At 41.6% G+C, this 21,878-nt stretch overlaps 1 protein-coding gene across 2 annotated transcripts in view; it reads left to right on the top strand.

Moving 5' to 3' along the window:
- LOC112429799 (spermatogenesis-associated protein 20) overlaps positions 1-21,878 on the top strand; it is a 57,473-nt gene that overhangs the window by 4,060 nt on the left and 31,535 nt on the right. For both annotated transcript variants that reach the window (XM_076880927.1, XM_076880928.1), the window contains exons 8-12: positions 723-797; positions 2,160-2,372; positions 2,575-2,767; positions 6,260-6,428; positions 15,832-16,040. In XM_076880927.1, the coding sequence (XP_076737042.1) occupies positions 723-797; positions 2,160-2,372; positions 2,575-2,767; positions 6,260-6,428; positions 15,832-16,040 (859 nt within the window). The remainder of the gene's footprint in view (positions 1-722; positions 798-2,159; positions 2,373-2,574; positions 2,768-6,259; positions 6,429-15,831; positions 16,041-21,878) is intronic.

Below are 21,878 nucleotides of genomic sequence, written 5' to 3'. Positions count from 1 at the left end.
GCTGTACAATACTAATATGCACATAGTAATAAAACCAGACATAGCAAAAAAAAAATAAAAAATTAATTAATGCGGCAAATGCGCCATCTCTCACTTTATGACATCTGGGATAGGGTCAGGCGCCCTGTGACCCAGAATTGAATAAGAAATGGATGAATTTCTTAAACTACGCAGTAATTTTGATGATCACTATCAAGGGCAGCAGTGATTAAACATCTAGTCATCTCAAGTGGTTTCACACATCGCTAATATAGTACAGTAAAAAAAGTATTGTAGATGTAATGCTGGAATTTTTTTTGCTTCCTCAAAGTCTGTATCAACATAGGTCCTAAAAATCCAGGAGTGGTCAGACTGTACTTTGTAACTTTCATTTTATTTATTTAGCCCTCAGTCAAAATGACTGTACTCTACTGTTTTTAGTACATCACTTCAAACACTTGACAGTGTTTTTCACTGCAGTGGGCAGCACTGAGTTATGATGCAGCAAACAACTTAAGAATCTGAATGCCATAGTTTTCAGTTTTCCCGTGAGTGCTTGCTGGGCTGGCCTGCTTTTAAGTCAGAGACTGAAAAACAAACCCTAATTAGGACACAAACTCAAACAAATAGAACTCTCATTGCGTACTGCACAGACCACTCCACGTGACAGTACCTGTGAGGTCATGTTAAGGTTAAATCATGTTGCTTTGGGAGGTGACTTGTGTGCGTTTCTGTTTTTCCAGGTTTCAGGTGAGCAGTTTTTTGCAGAAGTGGCTAAGGATGTACTGCTTTACGTCTCCAGAGACCTGAGCGACAAGGTGAGTCTGCCATTTCTGTGTGCACAACTGCTGTGTTGTTTTTGTGGTAATGGGAACTTCACCGTCATTGTGATGGTTTTGTAAATCAGCAAATAAAGAAACTATTTCACAAGAAATAGTTTCTTTTGGCTGCTTCTTTGGCATGAAGGGTCATCACAGCAGGTAACTTTAAAGGTTTAGTTTGGCAGAGCTTTTATACCGGATGTCCTTCCTGATATAACCCCAAAGAGGATTTATGTTTCCAGCTGAGCAAATGTGTAAACCCCTACACTGTGGAGCTAAGGGAGATATTTATGACACTAACCATGTTTATCTTTCTACAGTCCCAAAAAACTTTTTGGGGATTTTCTTACCTGCATGATTGAGCATGTGTCAAGACATCTTTCACAGACTTGGAGAATCAATGCACAGGCATATTAAAGCCAACACTGTATTAAGTTCCTTTCTATGGATTCTTTTTGTTCATGCATCCTCAAGGTCACGAGGTGGGACCCCGTTGATGAATAGCCTCTTAAACTCTTGCTTCTCGTCTAAGGGTCAAGCCTTTTTTCCCCCCCTTTTGTTAAATGAGGCGACAGAAGTGAACGTGAAGTGAATTGGGCACACAATTAAAACCAGACTTGTTGCAATAATAATATTCCCTAAGATTTATTATGCAATTACAGGCTAATGAATTGGTGCTGCAAAGATCATTTTCTACAGACTTCATGCTGCTTTTTTGTAATACAGTGGGTGGGATCTTCCCACAGTGAGGGAGACTCCGTGATTGTCCTCAGGCTAAATTACTGGAGTACTTTTTTACTTCAGCTGGTTCCCTGTGAGCTGTGTGGGTCCCAGTGATCTTCAGTCTCTGTATTTCCTTTTTAACTACCTGAAGCTTGATTTATCTTGCATCATAGGGGTTGAAATTAATCATTATGTGTTTTTTACAGTAGATCTATTAAAACCCTGTTAAACTTTGTGGTTGGCAAATCTCTGTGTTTCCCAACCACATTAATAGGCCAGTTATGATCTTAAAAAAGTGCAGTAGCAGTGCAGTGTTTAAGTCTTCATTTTAGGAAAAGGATGCTAAACCGTCCTGCTTTTCCTCCAACCAACTGCCGCGGTTTTAGGTTTTCATGTGTTTTTACTTTCCGAAGCTTTCCGAATTAATGCGTTTGTGAAATTTCAGTGTCTAAAATAATTTTTTCATGTTCTCAGATAGTTGTTTTTCATCATCATGTCACAGCAACAGAAAGAGTGTCGTGAATACTGTTGCATGTTTCTCAACTGATCTACAACAGTGCATTTTGTCTCTCGTCCTTAAAAAGCACCTCTCCCTCCTCCTGCCCTCTCTGTGTGTTTGTGCGTTCTCTGAAACAGTCTGGGGGCTTCTACAGTGCAGAGGATGCAGACTCTGTCCCGGCTTCGGGGGGACCAGAAAAGCGAGAGGGGGCTTTCTGCGTGTGGACAGCCTCTGAAGTTCGGGAGCTCTTACCAGACGTGGTGGAGGGCACCGCTGGTAATGCTACGCTGGCTGACATCTTTATGCATCACTATGGGGTCAAAGAGCAAGGCAATGTTGCTCCAGAACAGGTACTTTTGTTCTAGTTGTGTTGGTCTTGCTCAATGAATGAAAGTGAATATGCACAGAATGATAATGGTTTATTATACTTCAGTCACAGAGGACTTTAAGGTGACTTGATAGTGTCAGTAACCATTAACATGAAAAATGCTGCAGTCAGTGTGGATCAGTATGTGTGAACACCCTCTTATTCCCTGTACTGTGTGTTGCCAGGACCCCCACGGGGAGCTGCAGGGCCAGAATGTGCTGATCGTGCGTTATTCAGTCGAGTTAACAGCTGCTCGCTTTGGCATCACTGTCGAGAAAGTCAATGAGCTCCTGGCCTCTGCCAGAGCCAAAATGGCCGTAGTGAGAAAGAGTCGGCCACGCCCTCATCTGGACACCAAGATGTTGGCCTCCTGGAATGGTAAAGTTTACACTACAGCACTGAAATGGTCACTTCCAGTCATTCAAATGGCTCTTAGGCTCAGCATCATTGATTTTTCTGTTTAATAGATGAGTAATCGTAATGAGTGACAGCAGTAATAGGGCTTGATGATATGAACAAAAACATTTGAGGGTGAATGGTGCAGCTTTATATATATTAAGGCCACTGAGTGTTAAAAATTTATGCAAATTTATAGGGAACAAAAGACCACTAAAAACACACGTTCACTTTAGTCAAGGAACTATATCGCTTTACTTTTCAGGTTTAGGTAGGGAAGAAATTCACATTTTCCATTTTCTGGAATCAATAACTCATGAGGAGCGTTTTTAGAACTCCAACAGCACCTTTTTCAATCATTTTATTCAGGACGTCAACAGACCACAAGTTCTGTTTTATTAAAACGAGGCAGACCTGGAGCAATAATACACATTAATAAGTCATATGTAGCTGACTGTGAGAGGAATGTGCTGCGACCGTCTACAGAGTGCAACACTCAGCTGTGTTAGCTTTGCACTCATACAGTGAAGTGTCACTGAAATCACTTTATCCTTTTTGGGCACACTACAAGTCTTTGTTTGTGAAAACCTGTTCCTGTTTTCTTTTTTTTTTTAATCAATTCAATTATATTTATATAGAATAGAATAGCCTTTTATTGTTAATGTACACATACAACGAAATTGTGGGTGCTCCACACCAACTGTGCTGGAGCAAAATCTAAACTGTACACAGCAGGAATAAATAGCAAACAGGAGAAATATATACAATCAAGAGGGATTTATACAAAACAAGAGAAAGGCACACAATAGAGAACAAAATAGTTGCAAAGTGCTTGGATGTAGAGCAAAGAAAAGACTGCATGTGAGAATGGCCCAGGGGAAGAAGCTGTTTGTAAGTCTGGAGGTGCGGGAGGGCAGCGGGGCAGGAAATTGGTGGTCGGGGTGCACCTGTGATAGATCTGGTTTTCCTGAGATGGGAGGAGCTGGTGATGGGCTCAAAGGGTGGCAGAGGGCAGCCAGTGATTTTTTTGAGGTGGTGTTAATTACCCTCTGTACAGCCTTCCTGATCTCTTTTGTGGCCCCTGGGTACTAAACAGCCAGGCAGCAGGAGAGCATGCTCTCCACTAAGGAGCAGTATATAGCTGTCAACTCAAAACAGTCCCCTGAAGGATCTTTATATTGTAAAGTAAAGAAGCTACGAATAATAGAGAATAAAGCAAGAATCAGACGACCATCTGCGAACAAGCACTTTGGCGACAGTGGGAAGGAAAAACTCAATTTTAACCAGAAGAAACCTCTGGCAAAACCAGGGTCAGTGAAGGGCAGCCATCTGCTGTGACTGGCTGGGAGTAGGGGAGGAAGATGGGACAAAAGACAGACTGAAAGTGAGCCACAGATTAGTAATAACTAATGATTAAATGCAGAGCATTATTGGAGCACTATGAGCTCTGTAAGATAAGATGAGAAATAATTAGAAATTCATTTAGTAACTTCCTGTTCTCATAAATTTGCCTAAATATGGTCATTTTTTGGACGATAGAAAATTTACTCCCTTCTCAGCCCCCCTCTTTAGTCCTTTAATCTTTTTTTTTTTTTTTTGTACCTTAAATGGACCAAACACTCCTAGAGTGGTGATACCCAATACATATGTCTGCATTTTGTACAAAACCAAATTTGAGATATCAGAAGTAATTTTGCCTGTTTAGCTGGGGATAGATAATTTTATCTGAAGTAAGGCTGGCTGAGGTTGTGATCCACGGTCAGTTTGTTTTCTTCAGTAGATGCCAGTGACAGAAACTCAAACAGACAGCACACAGCACAGAAACTATAGCCATGTACTGCTGAGGACACAGTCAGCGCCAACATGGATTTCAGCCACAAAAAGGGATCAATATCTGTTTAAGTGTACTTTATGTTTAGGACATTTCCAGGCTTTTACCTGAAGAGAAGGCGGTGCACTCAGTCATTGACAAAACCAGTAATTTTACCTCCCAAAACAGCAGTAAACACAGTTGTTTGTGTGCTCCTACCTTGATTGGTCAGTTAGTGTTGTGTGACTGGTGAGTTAGGGGCCTTTCATCTGAATTTCATCTGTCCCACAGAGTAACTGCCAACCTACACTTTCTTTCTTAACACAAATCAACAAATGTCATCTGTTGTTACATACAAAGTTTAGCCATTAATTTAATATAAAGCTTCAAACTTAGAGTTACTATTTATTGTTGGACCTGCACTGTGTCCCCCTCCATGCTGCAGGAGAAAGTTGGACAGCGACCTTTAGGTAACAGTGCTAGAGTGCACCACTGGAAAAGCTGTGACTTTAAACATCAAACTATGTCACTATGAAGGACATGCACAAAAAACAATGTCAGTGACGTAGTAGTTCAAGCGTTTCACGATCGGTCACAGTTCTGAGCTTATTGCCTCAAAATGACAAAAGTGATGTTGACCTTTGGGCACAGTTTGGGTTAAGACCAATAAGTTGATCACTGTGTGTAAGTCTGATTAAATTCTGACCATTAACACAGGAGGAGTCGCGGGTCTTGTAAATTGTGCACGGCTGTGGCATGAGCTCATCGATCCTTTGGCTGGATTAGCTAAGTATCGATAGACAGCTCAGCCTCGTAATCAGAGGCAGTGATCTGTCTGATCAGGGATTCAGGTTGCAGACATGATCAAAAGTGTAACACAGCGTGCCAGAAAGGAGAAGTTTTTCTGTGGGATGTTCCACAATGTGACCATTAATTCCACAACGGAAACAGACACCTTACATTATATTAGTTGATAGATTATGAGCACTTCTTCTTTTCTCAACAAGACAGTTTGATTCTGATTATGTCAAGTTAGCACAAGCAATTTTATCAGACTGTCATATATTTACAGTAAATACCGCTCATATTCACGAGCACGCCGTTTTTCTGCAGTGTCAAAGTGTGCGTAGATTATTACAGACACTTGTCATTTGGGATTAATGTGATGTCTCCTTAGCACTGTTTGTCCTGCACATTGTCTCAGATTCGATTAATTACAAGAGAGCACACATACACAAGTGCACCCACGAATTTGGCTCCCGGGGCTGACGTCTCAGACAGTGTGTGTTAGTGAGGTAATGAAGCTCGGCGATCCTGAGAACTTTCCAATTAGACGCAAGACTCTCTGTCTCCTCTCTAATGAAGAAACCTTGCCATTAATCACCTGTCCTCTGCTGCAAAACTTTGAAGGCGAGGCTGTGCACTCACTAGGCTTTGATTTACTACATAAAAGACGGGTGGAGGGAAAGCGGGAGGAAGGATGGATGCAGATAGGGACAAGAGGAGGAACAGGGGGACTTCAAAGGAGAGAGGGGGGGATAACTAAATTGGAAGTGTGGCAGGGGCTACATGTTGATACCTAAGCAGTGAGTATGTCATTTTATTACTTGGTGACCTCAATACACTCACCCTCAACGACATCACCGTTACTTTCTCCCTGTTAGGCCTGATGCTGTCGGCCTACGCTCGCGTCGGAGCTGTGCTGGGAGACAAGGACTTGGTGGAGAGAGCAGTGAAGGCTGGGGGTTTCCTAAAGGAGCACCTGTGGGACGCTAAGCAGCAGACCATCCTTCGATCTTGTTACCGTGGAGACCAGATGGAGGTGCAACAGATGTAAGCGAGAGAAAGTTTTGATGGCTCAGTTTTTAAAAGCTTTAATTCAGCGATCATAGTCAGAATGAGAATCTGATGACAGCTGGTTGCTTGATGCTTTTGTTCACATACATGTCAGACTAGACCCACACAGTCCTGCAGTTTTTGAATATTTAACTGTGACTGAAAGCTGTCAGAGGATGTTTGTCCTAACCTTGATTTGGATTTTTGAGAGTCTCAGAATTTTATTCCTGATTCGATGCATCTGTAGTACAAAATTCTCTCAGAGACACTGCATGTGTGCTTTTTTCCTGAAGTTTAGCGAGCCTCACGGGTAGGGCATAGAGTCATTGCAGGTGAGGCGGGAAGGTTATGGAGTGAAACCAAAATGAAATGAATATGATTTATGGAAAGTAAAGGTTTGCTGAACCCACTGCACTAAACAAGTTGTGCTAAATTGAGTCCTCCTCGGCCGAGAGAGTTGTTGAATGTTTTAGTTCTTATGAGAAAGCAGAAGACCACAAAGGAAATACTCCTGTATTTGTCTGAGTTTCCTTCGCTTTCTTGAAGTGTTTGCTAGATTTATAAGGTCTGATCCAGTATTTGGGCCCACAAAAATGAAAAGCCTTAGCTGATTTTGGGTTTGGTTGATTTCTCCTTTAACATATTCCTGTTGTTGTGCCTCTAGACTGTTTTGAGCATTTTGCTATTTTTAGGTTTTAGTGGACACTTGTGCCTTCATCTACTGGATCTTCTCCAGCGGTGATCCTTCAACTTGATTTTCATTTTTGGGTGGCAGACAGAGTTCCCAAGGTGGCCGAGTTGTAATCAACGCGTTGCCAGAAAAAGTTTGAGTTTGCTGGAACACATCAGAGTTCTGGTTGTTTCCGCTGGAAGTTCTCTCAGGGGCCTTTAGACGTCACATCATAACGTCAGGTTTCTAATCTCTCACTCTGTGGTCTAGAATCTCAGTCTTTCTACCTTCAGGCTGATGACTGTGTGGTCTTTGAAGACTGTCCTGTTAGAACTGGAGACCCAGGCCTAATTGCAAGGGATGATCCTCCACACCAGGATTTTTCCAGATGTTGATGATTGAGATGATATGAGGTTATAATCTTGAGCTTCTCAATGCCAAATGACAGACAGCTTTGTCCCTTTTGTACTGTGTGACATTGTTAAATAGGATGTGGAAAATGTTTTTTTTTCCACTTTGTAGTAGAGGAGCGGTACGCAGTAGTTCTGTACTGAGATGGCTGTTTATATGCAAACAGGAAACGGTTATATCTGGATAAATCAGGTTACTCTGAGAAATCAGAGAACATGTTCACATGCATTCTAGTAACCTGGTTATAGCAAAGCCACATTTACATGCTGCAGGTCAGTAATTAGTTTTTCTCTTTTAGTTTCTATCATTTTGTCTATCTGAGACAAGACTGGCCCTGTGTTAACTGGGTTAAAGACGCCTGTTGAATGACTCGTGATGAGTTTTTTTCAGCCTACATAGCAACAGTACAAAATCTGTTTTGTCTTAGAATGACTGTTTTCTTTTACGGGGTGCCGTGTTTGATTTTTAACCTTTTACAGTTAAGCCTAACATGAAGTGGAAGATGGCACAGAGTTAAGCTAATACTGTTAAGCTTAAGCTCTGGTTTTTGTGTTGAAATGGCCAAGACGACCAAATACAAACAGAATTTCTCATCAGTGTGACAAACACAGCGGAACGAACAGAGTCTCTTGTTGATTCTACACCATCACTCCAGGTGTCCCCGTTCTGTTGGCTAGCCCTATGTCCTAGTTACTACGAATGAGTGAGTATGCAGTATGGCCGAATCAGCAGAAAAATATGCCAGGAAGCCCACATCACAGCATGAAATGCATGCAATTTTAAACACACATATAAACAGATAGACACCACGAGCCTCTGTCTTCCACAGCCTGTCTCTCATTCATAATGTTCCAATTCAAGATGGGGTCGGCACTGAGAGTGCTTACCAAAGCCCTTTTCTCAGGGCTGGTTTACTTTCTGTACATTGGTAAATCACTCTGTCACACCAGGCCAGGCACATATGGGCCGTGCGCTAATTTACCAGGAGGAATAGTAGGTGCTCGGGCTAACTGGGTTAATAGGCCGTGGTAATGTTGAGGAGCTGATCATGAAGAGTATCACCAAGGTCTTTAGGAACCAAAGGAAGGCATGACAATGGATCCAGTATAGCCATGGCAAGTGGGTCACTGGTGATGTTGACTCATTACTCAGGCTGCTGCTGTAGCCTCTTCAGCACTACACTTAGCAGAGATAACTTCTCAATTAGTTGTTTTTTTAAGATTTCTTTTTTGGCATTGTAGAATTATTAGACTGCAGTCTACTCTGTACTATCCAAAGTAGGAAGAAAGGGTGGGGCCAGATGAAATTGTGTGGGGAGAAATGGAGCCCAGACCCTTGTTGGGGCATATGTATTGCCTGGTCAACCAGCTGACCTATAGTGGAGCCCCCTAATTTATTTTATTTTGTTTTAGTTTAATGTTAGCCTTGCATCAGGCTCGCGACCTGTCCAGGGTGTACTCTGCCCGTCGCACTATGGTAGCTGGGATAGGCTCCAAGCCCCACCCCCCCAATGCCCACCAATTTGATTTGATTTTTAATGATGTTAGTTTTAAGGATGGTTTGTTTTCATTCAATGACTGTTGCAGTTTAAATTAAATGTTATTTTCTTGTGCTAAAATGAATCTGGCTTTTTAAGCATGAGCCTGTCATTACTGTGTGGGTCTGTTTGCTTGTTTTTCCAAAGATCACAATAATATGTAGTAATGCAAATTCAAACTTTTTGAGCCAATAATCAAATGTGATTTTGACTGCACTCTAATAGTGTCATAAGCAGTTATTCTTTTTCCACCTCACTGCCGTTCAATTACAGTTTTATACACAATCCCACACACGCTGATGGGCTGGCGCATAAAGAGCAATTAGATGAGGGCATTCAAATTAATTTCAAGGGTCTGCAGAGTATCATAGGCTTCTGTTAGGGTTAGCTACATTGTTTTATTAATGACTCAGAAAGGGGAATCTCCTTCTGTGTGTTTTATTTTTGTCTCTCCTTTGTTCACAATTGTGTTTTTTCATATGTAATTGACTCCTCAAGCAGCACGTTCTGTGGGACGAGCAAACATATTAAATTAGACTCGAACATAAAGGTCAGTGCTGTTGTTAAAACGATGGGACCCGTTGCCTTTCTGTGACCCACATCACCCCAGTAAGTTCCTCCATCTAAGCTTTATTTAGTGGGAAGTGAGTGCCTGTGTATCTGGGAACCATGATGAAGCCATCATTCTAAAAGTGTCCCCCGCGGTGCTATGATACAGTAGACTGACAAGGTGTTTTATCTTTGCTCTCAGGGAAATGACTCATTTAACACGGGCTGTTGAAGGTGTGAATAAAAAGGCTGTCGAGTATTTCTGAAAGGCTTTTTACATTTTTGTGTTTGTGTGTTAGTGAGGTCGTCTTTAGCGCTCGCCTGTGGCTGGAGTCACCCCAGCCAGATGACATGTTGCTGTGTGACTGAAAAGGCTGTTGTCCTCTTTTGTTTTGTTTTTTAAACTAAGAAAACAAAAATGATTCAGAAGCTGGCTTAGTAATGTCTGTGTGTGAGTGTAGGGAAGGTTGAGATTGTGTTCTATTGAAAAACAATATTTGATGTGTCTGATGTTAAATGTAATTTAAAATGTTTTTTTGTTTTTTTTTAGTTTTCAATTTAAAGACTTTGCACCAGCAGACACTCTGTGCCAATACTGCAGTAGTTTTCTAAATCACTGCATAGTGTGGGTGTTTCTAAAGACCCAGACTTCATGAGGCTCATGCAACAAAGATTTTAGGGAAATAAACTTCTCATTATTATATATCAGGGCTCTAGACTAACTTTTTGCCATGGGCGTACCGGCACAAAAGTTAGGCGCACACAAATTGTATAATAATTTATATAATCTAATGTGTTTTTCTGGATACACTGGGCTTTTTCAGCATTCAAAGATTGATGACACCGTGTCAGAGCACTGGCTATGAATTTCAGAAGGATCAGGCCTTAACTTAACAGAAAAGTTAGCAATAGTTCTTTTCCTATTACAGCTACATCCACTTCTGTCGTGCCTAGGCTGCTCATAGGGCTGGGTATCATCACTGATTTCTATAATCCATTCGATTCCGGTTTTCAAAGTCCCGATTCGATTCAACTTAGCCTCAGACAGTCAGAAATATTATAATTCTGATCATTTATCAGTACTGACTTCATCAGAATTGTGAACATCACAGCAGATGCCTTTGTGTGAAAGTAACTGAGAATAAAACACAGAAAAACATGAAGGAGATTTCCCTGGTCTGGCTTTTTATAGCAGATAACCTTAAAAATATTCTACAATGTTCTGCATATAAAGTTTAAATTTCTTCAGTATTGAACAACAGAAAAAATAGGCTTTCTTGTCCGAGGTCATTTAAGTGAAAAAAGAAAAAGACAGCAGCCACAGCGCTGTAAACAACGGTAGACTGGTGGGTAATAAGCGAATGAATAATACAGAAAACAGAGATTGGAGACGGGAAACTGTTCTTGAAGTACAGAGAGAGAGAGAGAGAGCTAGCTGTGCATGAAGTGTGATTTTAATAGTCGTGGAAGCAAAACAGCAAAATTCAGCTCGGTGAATTTTGGCTGGAGAGACAAAACCTGCAGCTCAGAATCAGCGCAAAAAGACGTAAACACAGCGGACCGGACGCATCAGGATCGCTAAGCTCCGACAGCGTGTCCGTCTACGGGCCGTCGGGTGAGAAAGCCGAGAAAGACAAAGCTGATTCTGATGCGTCGGCTCTGTGTTTACGTCTTTGTGTAGAATCCGTGTACCTGCTCTCATCTGCTGTTTGGTTGTTGTTGAAATGGTTTTGTGGCGTTTCTGGCAAAACACAGTTATATTTAAAAGTCAGGATTTAATGAATTGATATCGCTTTATTCAAGCTACTCACCTCCCACTTCCACCTACACTTTCTACTGGACCACGGCCAATCAGAGTGGTCCCGCCCCTGACTATCTCTGATTGGTTTAGTCCACGATAGGGGCAAAATGTGTGTCTGTTGTTGACCACAGGGAAGGTTGCATATTTATTTTATTTTATTTTTTTTTGCTACCCGAACATTTGGTCTCACAGGTGCAACCAAATGTTTGTTTTTTTAGTCGCACCACTGAAAAATTTGGTTGCATTTGTGACCAAATTGGTCGCACTCTAGAGCCCTGTATATTAGGGGTGCAACGATACACAAAATTCACGGTTCGGTTCGATACTTTGGTGTCACGGTTCGATATTTTTTCGATACAAAAAAATGTTCATGCCTTTTTAATTTGTCATTTATTAAAATTATAAATATATATTTTAACACAAAAGTACAGTTTTTAAATTTAACCCTAACCCTTGTGCGTGTTTTTTATTTTGACAGCGAATGCGCACCTGCGGACCACTTATGTGCAGCCCTGGTTATTTAGCTCGTCATATTGCAGCCACAGAAATTCTTTTGTCCATGAAACCATAAAGCTGCACTTTCTTTTTGCCTTATAGTCTGATTTGTCATAACTTCTCCGTTTTGTGGTAAGCTTTTCTTTGGCTGTCACTTCTTCACCCCGACCTGTCTTATTTGGCTCAGCAGAACAAAAATATATATCCTGCTGCTTTTACACACTCACTCACATAAGCTCAACGATTCTCTGTGCGATCAACCTCTCACATGTTTAAACTTGCTGCGGGAGATTTCACTTGTCATGTTTGCATAGTAAGCTAACGATTAATAAGACGATGTCAGAGGAATTGGTGCACAAATTATCATCACTCACAGATCAGTGCTGTCATTGCAAAGTGAAAGCAAAAAAACAAGCGCAAATTCAAACGCGATTTCAATATGTCACATATTGACAGTGGCTCAACGATGCCAATGACATAATTACCCAGCTACATTTCTGAAAGAATGCAAAAGCATTGACATATATTTTTCCTACAATAGCCCGACGGGCAGGGCAGAGAGATTTTTGTAGCCCGACTGGAAAGATCGCTAGCTCCGGGACGTCGGGCTAGCGATTTTGCAAGCCCTGTATCTGATTGAGGAATCACTCATCTTTGGAAAAGAGAGTTTATTACAGAGAAATGTCTCTTTCCAAAATAAAAGCTATACTATCCGCTTCTTCTGGGCTATATTCTCAGCAGCATAAGGAGAATCATGTGCTAACAGCTGTCTAAATGACTCGGCTAAAGTTAGTAGCATGCTTGTTGTTTTGGTCTTTGCACTAGGATGATGTCGGCGTAAATGTGCAGTCATATTCGTTGTGTTCCCACTAGTGCTTTCAGGTTAATCTCGTTGAAATGACCTTAACGCCACAACACGGCAAATCTCCGTTAACGAGCTACCGCCGATCACCCCGTGCATGGGGCTAGACGGCCAACACGTTAACGAGCTAACTGCGCTAACACACTAGTTAATTAAGCATTGCATGGCACATCCAACATACTGTTTTACTTTAGTCCATGACTCGCTTACCTTCAGGGTCATACGTCACATGAAAACCAAAATAATTCCAAACGCCAGATCTGAATGAGGGTGGGGGAGGTCCACTTCTGTCTCGCTAGCTTGCCCTGCGCTCTTCCTTCTGACTATGCTGTCTGTGTGGAGCGCTCAGTGGATCTGCGCTCGACAGTGCAGCCTAGGCGGAGTAGTCGAACGCAGATTCACTGAGCGCTCCACACAGACAGCATCGTCAGAAGGAAAGTTGATAAAATAAATTACAAATGTTGTATTGTTCGATACATATGCGTACCGAACCGAAAGCACTGTATCGAACGGTTCAATATCGATACGAATATCGTTGCACCCCTACTGTATATATATCTGCTTTATAAGCTCAGTACTGTGCAAAAGTATTAAGCCAGTGTAAAATTTCTTTATATTTTGTAAGGAAAGTGGGAAATGAATGCAGCGATTTACTGAAACGTGCAAGCATAAATGGAAGTACAGAATATGAGGCAAAAAACGAGTTTTCACAGTTCTGTCAAGCAATAACTGGAATGACCAGATTTATTCTTCAGCACAGCTTGAATTCTTATGGTCAAGATTTCTTATAATTTCTTTATCAATCTCAAGGAATATTTGTCTGGGCATCTTAAAGGACTTGTAACAGGGTTCGTACGGGTGCTTGAAATACTTGAAAATGCTTGAATTTTAATGTTGTCTTTTCAAGGTTTGAAAAGTGCTTGAATTTTTAGATGTGGCGCTTAAAAGTGCTTGAAAGTGTAACTGTATTTCATTCACCACAAATAACTATCTGATTGAATAGTTTTCTTATCAGATAGAGAAATAATATGAGTCGCAAAATGTAAAAGAAAAATTTCCCCGCCTGGGCTGCCTTGCGTCTGTTTCAACGTGTGACCCCGCCCTTCCCTCGGACAGTCAGGGATGAGTGCGCTAACATACCTGTAGGTTGCTGTTTTAACGAGTGTTTGATGGAAAACGACAATGGCGGAGTTTGCGCTCTCCAGTCGCGTGATAGGTGAGTCCTAGTAAATAATTTTCCAGTACGTGTACCCCATATGGAAAAGATATATAGATACAAACTTTATAAGATTTATGTCTTGTGTGAAACTTGTATGAAAAGTATACAAGAGTGAAAACAGGTATAAGATCCCTTAAAAATTATATAAATGAAACTTGTATGTTTTGGATACTTACTTACATCAAGTTGCTGGAAGGAATTATTTATGTTTCAAACTCAAAAAACAACGGCCTCCTTGTTGACAAAAAAAGAAATCACATTCCTTTAATTATATAGAAAATATAAGAAAAATCATTTATTTGCTATGTGTAAACATAGATCAGGGCCTCCTCCTGGTGGGACATGCCTGGAAAACCTCACCCAGGAGGCGCTCAGGAGGCATCCTTGTCAGATGCCCGAACCACCTCAGCTGGCTCCTTCCAATGTGGAGGAGCAGCAGCTGTACTCTGAGCCCCTCGCGGATGGCTGAACTTCTCATCCTATCTCTAAGGGAGAGGCCAGCCACCCTTCGGAGGAAGCTCATTTCTGCCGCTTGTATCCGCGATCTCGTTCTTTCGGTCACTACCCACAGCTCGTGGCCATAGTTGAGGGTAGGGACGTAGCTCGACCAGCTGCATCACTGCGGCCGCAGCACCAATCCATCTGTCGATCTCCGGCTCCCTTCTCCCATCACTCGCGAACAAGACCCCGAGAACCTTGAACTCTTCCACTTGGGGCAGGAACTCATCCCCGACCCGGAGTGGGCACTCCACCCTTTTCCGGCTGAGAACCATGGCCTCAGATTTTACATAATAATCTATATGATAATTGTAAGTTTACAGGGACTGAAACGAGTGAATAAAGTGGCCAAAGCCACTTCAGAAAGCCTCAGAACTTTTGCTTAAGGCCAATTTAAAAATAACAAGAAATTCTGGCTCCATGGAAACAAAAGAAAAGAGGGGGTGGGTCAGGACTTTTGCAGAGTCCTATACTGAGTTGAGTTGGCTAGAACAAGTGCTTTTGCTCTGTGTATGAGTTGGCTCATGAATCAACCTTTTTTCTGGGGAAGAAAAGCTGCTCTCTGACTCCTCACCTCTCCATGACCTTAAAGTCATGCACTTTATCTTCTCCAAGTGCACCTCCTGTTTTTAGCCTCTTGACTGCCAGCCATCAGCCTCTCATGTCACAGCACTGTCTGGCCTCCTGTCACTGTCTGTCCCCATGCACTCACTCAGACGGGGTGCCGTCATAAGAATTGGAGGGGAAAAGTAGCACGGGGTGGAATAACCCTCGAATTTAGAAGCTGATTTGCAGCGACTCAGTAGCAACATTGTGAAGGACAAGTCTTGAACAATAAATCAGAATCAATTTCACTGACAGAGAATGATTTGTAAAATTGGGAGAAATTGGTAGGACAAAAGAACTCGTCTGAATGAAGTGGAGGAGGAAAAAGAGTTACTTCAAACGTCAGACATCTTATGTATGCAGTTGTGTGCCTATGCGAATGTCTTTGCCTTTACTATAGAAACACAGATGAATAATTACACATTGAGAAAAATGCTTCAGGAAGTGATTATACTCAGCTAACTATGTGTATTATAATGTAGTCGTGGATTGTCCCAAGTATCTCCTTCAGGCTCTTTGTAATGCCTTTGTAAGGCAGTCCCTCCACATTTCTTTAGCATCTGGCTGTTTGTCTTCCTCAGGCAGTATAAAAAAGTAAAGCATGGAATGGAGAAAAAAACAAAGCAAAACTAGTTCACTAAAAGTAACTCATGTCAACGCATCGATCAATAAATTCTTAATGAAAATTGTCCTGATTCCCACTCTCCTCTCCTGCTCCTCTGATTTTCACTTTCTCCCTCTGCGCTCTGCAGATCTCCGTCTATCTCTGGCTTCCTGGATGACTATGCCTTCATCATATGTGGTTTGCTGGACCTGTACGAGGCCACGCTACAAACAGAGTGGCTGCAGTGGGCTGAGGAGCTGCAGCTGAGGCAGGACGTGTTGTTCTGGGATGATCAGGGCAGAGGCTACTTCTGCAGTGATCCCACTGACAGCACAGTACTGCTGCAGCTGAAAGAGGGTGAGGGATGGATGCATTAGCTGCTTTTTTTTTTTTTTTACCATAGGAACATTTGAAGATGCTCAATGCACTTAACTTCAATAAGAACTACAATATCTTACCCCCAGCAAAGTCCCTGCTCAGGGGGGTTGGCACATTCTGGAAGTTTAGGGATGTGTGAGTGGTGACTGCTTTTTGTTAGGATAACTTACTTTTTATAAAGATAACATTTAAATCTGGCCCAAGCACAGCTTTTGATTGCTCTGTTTGAGCAAGACAAGAGAGGCTTACACAGCTGGAACGTCTGGTTTGCCATGTTTTTAGAAAGTCTTGTCAGAATAGCTGTTTCTACATCAGTGAACTAATTTGCCTAATCTCTGAGGTTCTTCAGACTGAAGTGGAATCACATATGAACAACAGTGTAAAGGAACCTTTTCTTTCTTTGAAGTTTCAGGGACAGAATAGGTACCTGGAGTGGAAATGTAGGTGCTGATAGATTGGTAGATCATCTCAGTATGGGTGTTGAGGCAAACATGATTTCTTTCTTATAAAATGAAAATAAACTACTTAGATATCTGAAATCTCTGTTATCTTACCTGTGTCTACAATATTAGTAGTGAATTTAAATACATAACTCTGGAAGACATTACCATCATGTCAGAGCATGATGGTAATGTCGCCTGTGGCAATTAGGAATCCGCAAGGAGTGTGATTTTACAGTGTCATAGAGCGGACAATTTGAGTGATTGTACTCTGAGCTATAGTGATTCATACGTCTTTTGTTTCTAAAATATGAAAGCCAACAAAAACATCACAGTTTGTATTTAGCATTTTTTGTGACTCATACTGAATAACTAACTTCTTCTGTTTAAAAACTTGCTAGTGTTTTTGAATGTTGTATTTTAACCCTCTAGAAATCTAACTGCTCTGTAAAGTTTCAACATACACTACATATAAGAGATATAATGTAGCTACCTTAATGATCTCACACACACACACACACACACACACACACACACACACACACACACACACACACACCGACCGATCTATAACCACTATATGAACCCTATAGTCAGCTCCTCTGACTTTAAGTCCTATGGATAATATACAGTTTATACAAAGAGGCAAATTAGCCATGGAGTCAAAAGTGTGTTAAATGGAAGTCTGTGGTCTTGAATAGCTTTAAGTGGGTCTTCAAGGAACAACAGTTTTGATATTAGACCTGAAGATTTGCCCAGATTAGTAACTGAAAGGAGCACGAGTGCTCGAATGCAGTGATTGTGTTGTTAGATGAGCACAGAGGTGATCAGGAAAAGTCTTTAACGTCCATTCTCCTGGGCTCACAAATGTCTGTAGAAAACTTAGGGTAATTTTGTTAAGCAGTCATGTAATGTTTTTTTTTTAAGCTTCCAGCTGCTCCTGTCAAGCAGTAGAAAAATAAGTCAAGTGATTAACAAACTGAGAAGGGTTCAAGCTTTGGATACACATGGAGTCAAATGTGACATCAGAAAATGATGCCAGTCGACTAAGCAACAGGCCGAAAGTGCTACAGGCATGTACACACATCTGCTGTAATATTGGAAGTTCTGTTGAGCTGTTAGAACATAAATAACAAACTGGTGCTGCTACTGTGGGGCATGTGGCAAGTGTGTTTAAAGATGCAGGTTGGATTGACAAACAGGTGAAAGATTAATAGCACTACTGCAGAATACCGCTGCGGCTCAGGCAAAGTGTGAGGATGTAGCTCAGAGAGATGAATAAATACTAAGTTTGAGATGTGTCTGCAGAATTGGAAATTGACAGAAGTTGACCACACTGAGTTAAACAAACAGAGGAGGCATGAATGGATGCTGAGTTACTGGATGAGCGTAATCATTAATTGCTCATCTTTTCATGTACCGTCCATCTCTTTCTCGCCTATGTATATCTTCCACCTTATTGATCGATTTGGATCTTAACACGATGGAAGCCTCGTCTGTAATATCTCTGTCAGTCTCCCTCTATTGCTACACTTTAAATGTTAGTGAAAAGGCAAGAAGGCACAGATTGGTGGATAGACTGATGAATAGCTGGAGGATAAAAGAGGGGAGCAGAGGAGTATTGACCTCCTCCTATCTACCTTCAGCACTGTAAAAGCCTCACTCATTCAAGCTGAACCTCTTCAACTTGAAAGCACTCAAAGACTGATGCTCTGATTCTTCGGCTACTTTGATCACCAGGCCTGTCAAATATGTCTTCTTTCTGTCTCTCAGTCCATCTGCTCCTGACAGGCTGGAACAGGACGACAATCTGCAGTGGGAATCTCAAACCCACCTTCTGCTTCTGCCTGCTCTCATCTTGCTTACATCTTCATTCTTTTCCAATTATTACATGTTCTTCCTTGCTGCCCTCGTACTTACCTTTTAGCCTTGTAGGGTTTGTTTCTTTTCCTTCCTCAGTATGGGCCTTTTCATGTTGATTACAAATATAAGCACAATTGGGCCGCAAATAGTTTTCCTTACAAACAGTACTAGAGTGTTGTTTTGTTTCAGGCTATTCGATAAATAAAAATCTGTTTTCTGCTTGAGGAAATGAAACCCAACCCAGAAACAATCCTACTGATTTCCCAGTGACTGAAGTCTTGTCTTTGACCTGGTCCTGTGCCTCAGCTTTACAATGATTTTGAACCTGGTAAATGACAAAACAGGTGGCATTGCATTAGACTAGCATCAGCATGGTGCAGGAAACCTTTGAGGACAATATTTTCAGCAATATCTAACATAATATAAGTGATTGATGGAGCTGTGATGAGATGTGGGACATTTGGGCCAGGCCCCTAGTGGACAAGCTGTGTAAGGCCAGTATTTATGTGTTTGTTCGTTATTTATCACAAATGCACTGAAAATATCTGATCTAATCTAAAATTGGCATATAACTGTAGAGAATAAATTGAATGATTAAAAAGGTTAGAAATAGATTGAACAAGGTACACGAATGGCCACTAAAAATGAAAAATGTTGTCTAACCTTGTTTTCCACTAAGAACTTAAACCTTTCCTGTAACTACTATTATGGGTTGCTGGCCATCCCAGAAGTTTGTGCTTAGTTTTGGTGATTAAAATATTAGTGCCTTCTTAGCTGTTACTTAGAGTGCGGGAAAATATTATTTGGTCACTTGCTGAATTTGTAAGTTTGCTCATTTACTAAGAAATGAACAGTCTCTATTTTTTATGATGGTTTCATTTTAATTAAGTGAGACGGAATATTAACCAAAAGTTCAGAAAAAACACATTACATAAAAGTTATAAATAGATTTGCGTCTCATTAAGTGAAAGTGAAGTACTTGATTCCCTACAGCCCAGCCAGAATTCTGGTTCCCACTGATTGGTTGTGTGCCACGTTACAAACAATCAGTCAATTACAGATACTCCTGATCTCAATGTGTTATGTGTGTAAAGCACACCTGTCCACAGAATTAGTTTCTTCCATTCCAGTCTGTCCGCCATGGTCGGCAAGACCAAATCTTAACTTTCCCATTGAACAGCTAAATAATTCAGAGAAGGCTTGGAATAAGTGCTGCGGTCAGATGAAACTCACTCACATCAACCTAACCTGCCATGTTTGGAAGAACAGATATGTTCTTTGGGTCACACTCAACATATCTGTTCTTCCAGTCTCCAGACCTCAGTCCTGTAAACGTCTGTGGAAGGAGCTCAAGCTTCAGGTAGCTAAGCAGGTAGCTAATCTGTTAGCCAAGAAAGCTAAAAGATTTAAAGAGTTTCTGTAAAGAGACTCGCTGCGCTGTTAAATATAAACAAATGTCCAAGAAACCCATCCGCATATATACATATTCTGTACAGTGTCTGAAAATATAATGGTCTATACCAGGGGTCTGCAACCTTTAACACCCAAAGAGCCACTTGGACCCGGTTTCCACGCAAAAGAAACACTGGGAGCCGCAAATACTTTTTGACATCTAAAATGAAGATAACACTGCATATATTATTTTTTTTGGTTTTTACCTTTATGCTTCAACTAAGGTGTGTTGCTTATGAAATCCATGAAGTGCTACAGAGAAAATTACATTTTATTTATGTAATTAACACATTTTGAACTCTTAAAGAAATATAACAAAAGGAAAGACACCCAGCTGAACTAAAATGATCCAGCAAACAAAAACTGTTGTGAGGCCCCCTTATATCGCCTTTGGGCTTTTGGAGCCTTGACCTGACTTTGAAAAAACTATTGGAAAAAAAGCACTATGCTGCTAAAAGATGAAAAATAGATATTTGCAAAATTCTGCCTAAATATGTATTTTACCAGGTTGATGTGTGTGGCGGGGCATCGTCTGCAATGCCGCTGCAGGGGAGGCGGACGCACCTGAGCGGCACCCGCAATCTCGCCTCGCCGCCTTAACGTCTGTGCTCTCGGCTGTTGTGTTGGTGTGTGTCGGGCTGTGAGCTGAAAAGCTACAGCCGGCTGTATGCGTACAGCAACCGTGTGTGAAAAGTGGTCAATAAAGAGATGCTGAAAAGCACGTTCATGGAAACATCGTCGGGTCTGCGTGGTATGTTTACAACGGGACTTCCGCTCCTGAACCTCCGCGCACAGCGTCTGAAAATCGGGGCTTTATTAAGTCACTTTCATCTTTACAGGACTGTAAGCTGTCGTCTGTGAGGCGTGAGCGGTGTTTGTTTGAACATAGTTCACGGTGGAGAACAGCTGCTGACATAATGTGGATCCGAAGATCCATAATTGGCCTACCTGGGGTTGAAAGTCTCGATAAATGCACGGCGCTTCGGCGGGTATACCGGCTTCCGCGAGTGTGACGCTTATTTTGAGCGATGAAAAAATAATAAAATATAATTTTATTTTATATTTCAATATCACAATAATCTTCCAATTTAGAACTACAAGTTAAAAAAATAACTAATCACAAATAAAACACACTTCAGCTAAATACTTCTAATTTATTTTCCCAGACCACGCGGAGCCGCAGTACAAGGACTAAAGAGCCGCATGCGGCTCCGGAGCCGCAGGTTGCCGATCCCTGGTCTATACTTTTTGCTTAGCTCGTAAAAAACAAAAAAACTTTTCCTCAAGAACTTCTTTAATGTTGCAAATCTGTAGAAAAAGGAGATTTTTTTTGTACCAAAGGACTGGGGATATAAAAATAAATGGTCCTGGCCTGGATGTGCACTCCAGCCTTTCTTCAGTTGCCAATCCACTTCTGTAACTGATGGCTGCTGGCATGTCAGAGAAACTGACACTTTGTCTACGTGCTGACATGCACCTTTGATCTGCCAGGCTGTAGATTCCAATTTGGATGTAGTTGCCTATTTGTTTTTGCTCCCAAGCTGCTCTGTCTGACAGGGACCATCTATTTCAACAGCTTCCTACTCCCACTTGTATTTTTATTCATAACTCTTTTGTCATCTCGACTCAGTTAATTTTTTTCTCCTTACTAATACAGTCAGTAGGCTCGTCTTTCTCCCTTCCAAATGGATCTCACGTTACATCTTTTCTTTTCCTCCATGACAGGATTCATCATTTTTCAGTTGGAAATGCAGATCTTTTGGTGATTGTTATTTTTATTATGAAATGTGGGACAGATCAGAGATGATGGCAGCCTGAGCTTGTGTGTTTTGGAGCGCTTGTCCCTGCGCGCCGTCACACCTGCATCTGTGTGTGTTTATCGAAGCTGACACGTGAGAGCTCTCTCATCTGAGAGGATTGACGGAGCCATTATGGTGGCGGCGCTGTGTGGGGTTGAAGCCCATTAGTGACGCTACACCCGCTGCAGTGTGGACGCCGGTCCCAGCAGCGTGGCCTGTCACCGCAAGACGGATTACCCCACTATGCTGCCACTCTACATCCC

Source organism: Maylandia zebra, unplaced genomic scaffold (assembly GCF_041146795.1).
Source record: "Maylandia zebra isolate NMK-2024a unplaced genomic scaffold, Mzebra_GT3a scaffold01, whole genome shotgun sequence".
NCBI classification, from domain to species: Eukaryota; Metazoa; Chordata; class Actinopteri; order Cichliformes; family Cichlidae; genus Maylandia; species Maylandia zebra.
Note: the sequence above shows the minus strand (reverse complement) of the source record. Positions and strands in the feature narration are given on the sequence as shown.